The sequence below is a fragment of the Anser cygnoides genome, chromosome 11, assembly GCF_040182565.1.
Source record: "Anser cygnoides isolate HZ-2024a breed goose chromosome 11, Taihu_goose_T2T_genome, whole genome shotgun sequence".
Taxonomy (NCBI): Eukaryota; Metazoa; Chordata; class Aves; order Anseriformes; family Anatidae; genus Anser; species Anser cygnoides.
The window spans coordinates 20220655-20231734 of record NC_089883.1 but is presented as its reverse complement, the minus strand read 5'-3'; the positions used below and the strand labels follow the sequence as shown (position 1 = coordinate 20231734).

The 11080-nt window shown below is 37.6% G+C and overlaps 1 protein-coding gene across 1 annotated transcript; it reads left to right on the top strand.

Annotated features, from left to right (window-relative positions):
* The first annotated feature begins 2398 nt into the window (after nt 1–2398).
* On the top strand, nt 2399–10716 carry MAPK6 (mitogen-activated protein kinase 6). The gene is made up of 5 exons (XM_048060133.2): nt 2399–3140; nt 3908–4052; nt 7650–7814; nt 8534–8735; nt 9338–10716. The coding sequence occupies exons 1-5, from the start codon at nt 2586–2588 to the stop codon at nt 10434–10436; spliced, it is 2166 nt and encodes a 721-aa protein (XP_047916090.1). The 5' UTR covers nt 2399–2585; the 3' UTR covers nt 10437–10716.
* Nucleotides 10717–11080: the final 364 nt, after the last annotated feature.

Genomic DNA, 11080 nt, shown 5'->3' with positions numbered 1-11080 from the left:
CATTGAAGACATCAGCAGTGTGAAACAATAGGCTTAATTAGGGGGGAGAATAAAACTGGTAGTAGATAGTCCTAAGGTTATAAAGTACAACTTAGTGCAGGATGTTTGGACAGAGGCCTTGGACCTCCAGTCAGCATGAAATTTAAAGCATGTGTAAGTTTCAAAAAGGAATTTCTGTAACAATTTGGGGGGGAGGATTAAACAGAAAATGGTTTGGAGTGAAATAAAGTAGTGTACAGGCAACAGCTCAATATGAGTGAGCCTGAAATTGGTGCATGTGAAGGAGAAAATGATTTTAGGTGTCTATGTAAAAAATAAAAATCAAGAGGCCAGACAGCAGAGGACAGCTTAACAGTTTGTGCAGAAGAACTGCATTTGGTGATTTATTTTTTTTAATACAATCCAGCAGAGGATGGCATGTTTCCTTTCCTTCCTCGCATGCTTTGTCACGTGGAGGTGCACGCCCGGGCACTGGGTGGCTGGGGCAGGAAGATGCAAGCCAGGTGGTTGCATGGAGTGTCTGGGTGGTGGGCAGACCTGAGCCCTAGGAGTGGTGGTGGTTGGTGTGTTAAAGCAGTCTTAGTTGCTTCCCCATGTGCCTTTTTTGTTATTATTTCTGCATGCGATTCTGATTAGTGAGTTAAGAGGACGTTATTTAGAAAATGTTAATAATTTATCGGTTGCTGTACTGCTAGGACTGTGGCAGTGTGTAGCAACTTGTTTTGCGTGTTCCTGGCTGTTTCACTGAAATGTTAGCACAGTTTTAAGAGAATACATCCATGTAATTAATGGGATAGCTTGGAGAACCTTTACATTTATTTAGAGGGCTGGTTGAAGAGCTAAAATGTGTTAATTTAAGATTGAAGGTAGGACATCAGGTGATTCAGTGTCACTATAGTTCTTGCGGTCACATACAAGTGACTTGGACTGGAATTGGCCAAAACTTGCCATGCCGTGTAAGGTGCCCCTTTTGTTTCTTCTGCTTGTAGTATCTTTGAGCTTTTGAAAGAAGTTATGAGGATATGCTGCAAAAATATAACATGGTCTCCTTGACCGCATTCTGCTGCTGCAGACAGGGAAACCTACTGAGAAAATTGCTGCTTTGGTTTTCATAAATAGTAATTGCATTTGTTAGGCTATTAAAAAAATTAATGATGTCTGAAAGTGCCCGTAGTACATCAGAGGATGAAACGGTTATAGAACATACTGGTTATTATGTGAAATGTAGTCATTTATTTATTTTTCTGTAATCGAGATATTCTAACTGTGGAAATAATTGATAAATTAGTAACATTCGTCAAACGTGTACAAAGTACCCCTGTGATTTCTGCAACAATCAGTCTATAGAGGCAAAACCGTGCTTTGAGATATTAGTTAGCTATGATTTAAGCCTTATAAGTGGCACTGGATGCATGCTATATATTCTTTAAATTCAGCAAATCTTGGGAGTGTACAAACCTTACCCTTTTTTGTGAACGGCACCCGCTTATGTCTTATTACGCAAAATGGTTTAAAAAAAAAATAATTCTTTGAGTAAAAATTGAGTGGAAAGAATCATTTCAAAATTTGACTGAAGCACAGGATATTGTTGTTGCTGTTATTAGCTAACAGCTGCACTGGAGAATTCCAAGTTTTCTATGATATTCCCTTTATTAGAAGTCAATAGGATTTTTGATTTGTGAGCCTTGCATTCTCAATGGGTTATATGTAAAACTTTCACAGTATATATTTAGAAACAGCTGTCTGGTGGTTATTGACAGTTTCCCTCCATGAGAAGTATGAAAAGCATACATCATTTCTAGTGATTCAGCTTCTGTGGCGGTTTGTTATTTTGCAAATGGACACAAGTTGTGTATTTAGGACAGCTTGAGAAGGAGAAGGAGTACGTCCTTCTGTATGTACTGGAATACTGATCTGTTTTGTCTTCTTTTCAGGTTGTCGCGGAGTAAGATGGATGGTAGCTTTGATTGTGATTGTGGTGAGCTGGAGCCACCTGATCATTAACAGAAGGCATCTTTTGTAAATCAAGAGCTGCCAGTTTCCTGTTTAACTAGACTGTAAACAAAGGAGAGGAAGAAGGAGGAAGAACAAATAGTGCTTACCAGCACCATAGAATGACGCTGCTCAGGACCAGTCCAACACTGAATGTATCTGCACTGTGAGGAGGAGGATGTTAATAGAAGCCTATTATGTGCATATTTATTCACATTTTTGTTAAATGTTAACCAGTTTAGCACAGTAGAGCTGAGTGCATAGTATGTCATTTCATTCCGTTTGAGTTTCTTGTGAGTATTTTCTTTAATGTCTGCAGAAATGCTGCACCTTTCTTGAACTATGAATGCTGCAATCTTTCTATCTTATGCTCGGTTTGAGTTCTAGAGCTTACGGGCTCTAAATTCAAGGGGACACAACAGGCCTGGCTGGCTCATGATGAAAGAAGAGTGTCAAGAAACCATCTTGCAGTCAAAGCCACGTGCTTCTTCTCCCTTTCTATAAGACCTTTCCTTCAGATACCAGTGGAAGTGTCTCCGCGTGTTTACAGAAGCTTAGTAGTTTGAGGAAAAAGAAACGTAAAGAAATATAAAATGGCAGAAAAATTTGAAAGTCTCATGAACATTCATGGTTTTGATCTGGGCTCTCGGTATATGGACTTAAAACCACTGGGCTGTGGTGGAAATGGCTTAGTTTTTTCTGCTGTCGACAATGACTGTGACAAAAGAGTGGCTGTCAAGAAAATTGTCCTTACAGATCCCCAGAGTGTTAAACATGCTCTACGTGAGATCAAAATTATTCGAAGACTTGACCATGATAACATTGTTAAAGTATTTGAAATTCTTGGTCCTAGTGGAAGCCAGTTAACAGATGACGTGGGCTCCCTTACAGAATTGAACTGTGTTTACATTGTCCAGGAATACATGGAGACAGATCTGGCTAATCTGCTAGAGCAAGGCCCTTTACTGGAAGATCATGCCAGACTTTTCATGTACCAGCTGCTACGTGGGCTCAAGTATATTCACTCTGCAAATGTTCTGCATAGAGATCTCAAACCAGCTAATCTTTTCATTAATACTGAAGACTTGGTGCTGAAGATTGGTGACTTTGGTCTTGCACGAATCATGGATCCTCATTATTCCCACAAGGTACGTGAAGAGTGGGAATATTTAAGTGATAAACTGACAACTGTACCTCCTTAAAATGGTATCTTTCTTCCTTCTTGCAGAATTAAATAAAATTGCCAGTCTTTGTCTAGGTACTTAGAGTAAAACATAGTCCATGGAAGGCTTCTTTAGCAGGCGGGATATCATTAGGGATCATACACACAGTAGAAATGAAATGTTTGCAAATCGAATAAAACAGATCTCTGGATGACATCTTTTATCTCAGATAGGAACAATTTAGGATAACTGCAGCAGAAAAGAACTTTATTAGATGTATTCAGAAAAGCGGATTTCTTTTTAACAGTGAATACAGGACTTGAGGTTTTTAAGAGTAACGTGAAGAGGCATAACTGTGGTAGCCTTAGATAAGCTTACAAATGGTATACAAGTACACAAATTGTGTGGCTACTTCCTGGAATTTATTCAGAGATACTCTGTTCCTGGTTCAGATGCTGTTTCCTAAGAGAGTTCATTATTATCTGTGTGTTTATTTGGCATCTGGGAATAAGAAAATTATCTGACTAATAAATAGTATCATATATATCTGCTGCTGTTCATTCATAAAGACAGCACTGTTTTAAAGGGTAGGAAGTTTAGTAGGTAGTATGTGGTCTAGTGCTGACTCTGGGAACATGAGACCAAAGTCTTGAAGTATTGCATTGAAATATAAGGGGAGGAGGGGAAGGATCTAAAAACATACCTCTTAAAACGTAAGTAAGTGTTTTGTTCTGTTTGTTTATTTTTATTAGGGCCATCTTTCTGAAGGATTGGTTACTAAATGGTACAGATCACCCCGTCTTTTGCTTTCGCCTAACAACTACACTAAAGCCATTGACATGTGGGCTGCAGGTTGCATCTTTGCTGAAATGCTGACTGGGAAGACCCTCTTTGCAGGTGGGTACAATAAAAATGTGTGTATATGTTTGTATCGCTAAAGGGAATGGTACTGCCTAATTCTGTTCCTAAAGAAAGGTAGATTCTCGTGGCTAGTATCAGTTCTCACTGACTGTCAGGATACGCTGTATTATTAGACAATTGTTGGAATAAACTACAAGTTGATGCATTTGTAAAACAGAAAATATTTCAATATTTGTTACTCATACCAGTGTGTATTTAGATAAATACCAGAATTTGAGTACACATGTATATGGTCAATTTGCCTGTAATTAAGCTAAATTTATTGAGTGCATAAGCAGTGTTCTAAATCCATGTCGTAGTAAATTGCTAGACCAGGGAGTATTTGAGAGTTACAAGCAGTCCGAGTATCATATTCATAAAGATTTTTTGATGTAGTCAAATTAATCATGTCTTGCTTCTTTATATTTTAAATTATGAAAGAATAGGCCTTCCCCAACCCACCCCCTTTTTTTTTTTTAGTCATCTACAGACTGTTTTGACCTGAGAAAAGTGCCAGCTTAAATATCAGATTTTCTTGTGTTTTAGTGGTATTAGCAGGACTTTAGAATTTTAAAATTCAGTGCGGCAAACCAGGGAAACATAACTTCCAAATTCTGGTAAAACAGATATTTCTGTTAAAATGGTGGTATTTCTAGTAAAATAGGAACCAATACTCTGGTTTCATTGGGCGTGTATGTTAGTGCTTTAGTGGGGATCAGAAGCATGTTTTTGAAGCAAATCTCTGGATAGCCATCCCGTACCACACTATTGGTTTAACTCAGTACACGAACTAGAGTCTTGTCAGACAAACTGAACCTGCCATTTGCACTGTCGGAGATCGCACAACGTGCTCCACCTGCTGATGGGCGTTCAGTCCACAGAGAGGATGAGCTAGTCTAAAGTAAACCCCTGTTTTGTGTGACCCCTGGGGGCTGTGCAGCAGCAGCTGTTTTATTCCAGTTTGCTCTTGGATTTGCTCCTGTTGGCCCTAATTACTGAGGTAATATAGATAAAAACCATTAAGATCTGTGCTTGTAATTCAAAGTTCACATTTCTTTTAAATACATGTGGACTGAAGCCACACCTCTGCAGTAATTCTTCGCTTTATACATCAAGATAAAGAAATGAGAGCATTTTCTCATTAAGTACTCTTAATGGAATACTGTCACGCTGTAAAATCATAATTTTATAGAAATCGTTGATTAATACGCAAAGAGGACTTTCTTAACTTGCAGTGAGTTGCTAACTCTTTGAGCTAATAACTACTGGAGCAATGTCCTCTGTGCATTAACACTTGTCTTATCAGCCGAGCATTTAGATTCCATTGCATCAAGTGCTTCTGTTAGAAAAGAGTGAAACATGGGAGAAAGTCAGTGGGTTTCAGCATTTGGCATAGATGGATTGCAAATGCTATGTAATGACATGAGTAACACTTTGTCTGTTTTGTTTTTCCTCGAGTTATATTAGTATTTGCCAAAGCGTACAGCAATTTAGATTTTTTTAACTTAATCTTAGCCAAAATCCTCAGTTTGTAGACCCATTTATGTACCCTAGTTGAATTATGTAGATACATAGGAAATATTTTTAGATCTGGATGTGTCCCTCTGATTAATTTAGCATTACCTTTTCTTTTCTGGTCTGAAGAGGAATGGATTTCTTAATGTCATACATTTGGAAAGCGAAAATGGTTGGAGATTTTAGTTAACTTGTCCTGAGACTCTGAATAAAATTATTTTGCAAATTTGTTTGGAGGGCTTGGTTTGGTCAATCTGTAACTTCCTTACTACGTCTGAGCCATCCCTTAGGAATCCTGCTTTCTAGAAAGCTGAGGGGAATGGGAAGAAAGAATGGAGATGAAAATCCCAGAATACCTGGGTGAGGGAGGGATGGAATATCAATGCAGAGGGATTCAGTAGCTATTTCAAATAACTCTGATTTTTTTTTCTTTTAAATAAATACTTTTAAATGTTAATTTCATTTATAGTGGACTGAAAAAAGCTGATTAATTTTAGGACGAATAGGACATGAAATAATGATAGATTAGAATCCTATTTCGAGCAAATTACAGACAGTGTAGCGTCTGATAGGTTATATTAGTAATTTGCAATAGCCTGAAGCAGGCTGACAAAACAGCTTTTTCAATTCAGCAAATAAGTTAACATGAGGCAGTACTAATTCAGCTGGGGAACGTAGGTCTTGCTCAGTTTCTCCTTAGTGACTTTGCCTCTGATTTTCTTTCTGTCATCTGACAGATACGTGGTAGGATTTCCAGTGCAGACTGTGATGCAAACTGCTGAAGTGAACTGATAGTGTGTAGATCTTGAGATGGTACAACCTGTTTCTGGCTCCATTTATTCGTGTTTGATGCCACATACAGTACTGCTGACTGCCTAGAGCTTCTTGCTAAAGGTGGGAAGCACTGGTGTGCAAACAGTCTTGCATAATTTCATCCACCACTTGACTCTCTGGGGTGCTATGTGCCTCTTGGAGCTGAACAATAAATGGAAGTAGACAATGCATTTCTTGGTACTCCAATTTGATTGAACGCTGCTGCTGAAACAATGATGTCATTCATTACTCCCAAATTTGCCATCATTATAGGCCTTTATAGTTCTTCAGCTTTATCTGAAGTTTTACTGGGTAAAAGTGTAGTGTAATTTAAATTATAATGCAGTACTATTTCTTTTTAGTAAGATTACACTGCTTAAATGGCAAATAGTTTTTTGTCTTGCATGTGACAGTAATACAGGATTTCAGAGTAGAATATTGACACAAGTGAGATCTCCTGCTGAGCTAGACTGCAACCCTTTTTATTAATAAGGGACCTATAATTCAAAGTTGGGTCAAATATTGAATGAATTAGGTGGATCACCTGAAAAGAGAGGGTTGCAGTATATGGTATATAAGGAAAAAATAGGATATTGATAGGGCCACAAAGATGGTCTGAGGGCTGGAGCACCTCCAGGGAGACCTCATTGAGGCCTTTCAGTACTTAAAGGGGTCTTATAAAAAGAACGGAGGGACTCTTTACTTGGGTAGATAATGTTAGGGCAAGGGGGAACGGTCTTAAACTAAAAGAGGATAGATTTAGATTAAACATTAAGAAGAAATTCTTCACAGTAAGGGTAGTGAGGCACTGGCACAGGTTGCCCAGAGAAGCTGTGGGTGCCCCATCCCTGGAGGTGTTCAAGGCCCCGCAGGATGGGGTCTTGGCCAACCTGAGCTAGTGGGTGTCATCCCTGTCCATGGCAGGGGGTTGGAGTTAGATGATCTTTTAACGTCACTTCCAACCCAAGCCATTCTGTGATATGATTGATGAGGCGTACCTCATACTTGGTAAAAACATTCTTACAAAAACCTTGCGGTTACATTGCTTTATCTGTGTGTAACAGTTCTGTAATTCTTCATGAACAGCATTTTTGAGAGCTTTTCATACTTACCACTCAAAGTTAGTACCATAGCTTTTCCTCTCTTGTAGAATCTTGTACAGAAAATATAGCTGCTCAGAACGCAAAATTTTCCTGTGCCATTCATACACAGGGATGAAAGTGTTTGAAGCTGAAATGACAGCTTGTATTTTCTCTTGATCTTTAGGTGCACATGAACTTGAACAGATGCAGTTGATTCTAGAATCAATTCCTGTTGTACATGAGGAGGACCGTCAGGAGCTTCTCAACGTAATTCCAGTTTACATTAGAAATGATATGACTGAGCCACACAAACCTTTAACTCAGTTGCTTCCAGGCATTAGTCCCGAAGGTAAGTTATTCTGAAAAAATATTTTCTATATTTCACAAATAATAAAATAGTGGTGAACAGCATAGCAGTGTATGCCTGTGACTGTTAAAACCGAATTTAAATTAGAAGAATCCATACGTTCTCTAAAGATCTGAAGAACTGTAATCTACTGTAATTAAAAAAAAAAAAAATTATGTATATGATTGTGATAGCTATATGATCATCTTTGGAGTAGAATTATGCCTCTGTGCTGGACCTGTCTGCACTGAAAGACTGATTAAAATTGCTATATTTTGAGACACTGGCCTTCTAAATATAAGAGAACATTGGAATGGTGTCAGTTTAAAACAACTCTTTGAATTTTTTTTTATTTTTTTTTAAAGTCCCCAAAACAAACTGTTTTGAAACTTGGTTGCTGACAGCAATGTTTCATGACACATGTTGGTGGATACTGTTTCAACTTGAAGCATTCTTTCTTGTAGTATTTTTTTTTTTTCCTGTTTTAGGATAAATTATTGTAGATCCTAGATTTGATCTCTACTCTTCTGCATTTCCTATGGCTGCCAAATTTTTATTTTTTTGGGCCATTAAGTGTTAGTATGTGATATATCATGGGTGGCAAAATATACCTTTTAAGCAGGTACACACTCCTAAAGCAAAGCATTGCCTTTTAATCTTTAATACTGGATGTCTAAAATGTTGTTTTTTTCTCCTTTTAAATCATAACTTCTGTTGCACAGCACTGGACTTTCTGGAGCAAATTTTGACATTTAGTCCCATGGATCGATTGACAGCAGAAGAAGCTTTGTCCCATCCTTATATGAGCATTTATTCCTTTCCAACGGATGAGCCTATTTCAAGTCATCCTTTTCACATTGAAGATGAGGTAGATGATATTCTGCTGATGGATGAAAGTCACAGCCATATTTATAATTGGGAAAGGTAAATTTATTGCTTACTGTAGCATGTAATGTGACTTAACTGTTGCGTGTTTGAAGTCATGTTGCTTCTTGAGCATCCTTTCCTTTTCAGGTTGACTTGAGAATCACTGGGTTTATGGCTCATAAGACTGATTAGGGTCTGCTGACACATTCCTGAGATGCACTTGGAAATCTAAAATCTAACGTTTAATCTCTGTTACGACTTTTCTCTGCCCAAAATATTTGTCTTTTTAAAAAAAAAATCAACATGAAGAGTGTTTTAAGTATGGATTGCTCTTTTTCAATGCTTAGTGCATATAGCAGTAAAGACAATTACAGTAGTCATATTTAAAGTCAGACTTTATGGAAGAGCTTTGTCAATGGGGTGAGCTATAGTACGTAATTCTGGACTTACATCTTTAAGATATGCGTATGAGGATTGCTTTATGCCAGATTAAACTTAAAAAAAAATAAATGGAAGAGGTACCTAATTTGAGGAAAAGCTTAGGTTATTTTTATTGAATTATCATTATTCTGTAAGAGAATATCTGTAAGGACACTGTCTCTGTCTTGCGAGCTAGAAGACTGTTTTTAGTCGCTAACGCTTAGGAAATTGTTTTGCAGATACCATGAGAGTCAGTTTTCAGACCATGACTGGCCTATTCATAATAACTATGAAGCTGATGAAGTTCAGCGTGATCCAAGGGCTCTTTCTGATGTTACTGATGAGGAAGAAGTTCAAGTAGATCCTCGCAAATATTTGGATGGAGATCGTGAAAAGTATCTGGAGGATCCTGCTTTTGACACCCACTTCTCTACTGAGCCTTGCTGGCAGTATTCAGATCACCATGAAAACAAATACTGTGATCTAGAATGTAGTCACACTTGTAATTACAAAATGAGGTCATCTTCATACCTAGATAATTTAGTTTGGCGAGACAGTGAAGTTAACCATTACTATGAGCCCAAGCTTATTATAGATCTTTCAAACTGGAAGGAACAGAGCAAAGAAAAGTCTGATAAGAAAGGCAAGTCTAAATGTGAAAAGAATGGATTGGTGAAAGCTCAGATAGCGCTTGAGGAAGCATCACAGCAACTTGTTGAAAAAGAAAGGGAGAAGAATCAAGGATTTGACTTTGATTCATTCATAGCAGAAACTATTCAGCTTAGTTTACAACACGAGTCTACTGATGTTGATAAATTAAATGACTTGAATAGCTCGGTATCTCAAATGGAGTTGAAAGGATTAATATCAAAGTCAGTAAGCAGAGAGAAGCAGGAGAAAGGAATGGCTAATTTGGCACAGTTAGAAGCTCTGTACCAAACTTCTTGGGACAGTCAGTTTGTAAGTAGTGGGGAGGAGTGCTTCCTCATAGACCAGTTTTGTTGTGAAGTAAGGAAAGATGAACACGTTGAGAAAGAAAATACTTACACCAGTTATTTGGACAAATTTTTTAGTAAGAAAGAAGATGCTGAAATGCTAGAACCTGAGCCAGTAGAAGAGGGGAAGCCTGGGGAGAAGGAAAGAGAAGAGAGCTTTCTTAGTAACAGTGGAGAACTCCTCTTCAACAAACATCTTGAGGCGATAGGTATTCCTCAGTTTCATAGCCCTGTTGGTTCGCCACTGAAATCAATACAGGCCACGTTAACGCCTTCTGCTATGAAATCGTCTCCCCAGATTCCCCACAAAACATACAGCAGCATTCTGAAACATCTAAATTAAAACACTCAGCAGACATTTCTTTTATATTCATGAGATGTGTTTGTCTTTTTTTATTACTAGTGTAAGTAATTTTTTTACTTGAATCAGATGGTGTAATTTTGGTATGGATTTCATTAGCTTTCTGTTTACCATTGTTTTTACAATCCAGAATTACTTTCTATACATAAGTTTTGTTTTTAAACTGGCATGTCGTTTGCACACAAAATTAAAGAATAGAGCAAAATAATGCAAAATGCAGGAGGTAACAAAAATGCACTAAACCAAGTAAAAAAAAAAACAACATTCTCTCAGTAAAACAGTGTCCATGTTTTGCAGAAAAAGAATCTTGCCTTGAAATTTACACAGTGAGACTGTACATAATTGCATGAAAATATCTATTTTTCCCAAAACATTTTTTTCATTCATGCGTATTTTAGAGTTTTTCATACTGTACACATTTCTTAGACACATGATACCAGCAGCAACTGAAATGAATGCAGAATTTGGTACGCATGTGTTATCTACCTCAAGGTAACAGCAGTATGTGGCAAAACGTTAACCACCCATAGTGCTTCTCATTATGCACTTCTATTTAGCCAGCATTATTGTAGTAGCTATTCTTATTGAAAATCATTCAATATTTATAAATGTTTTGGTATGCATTC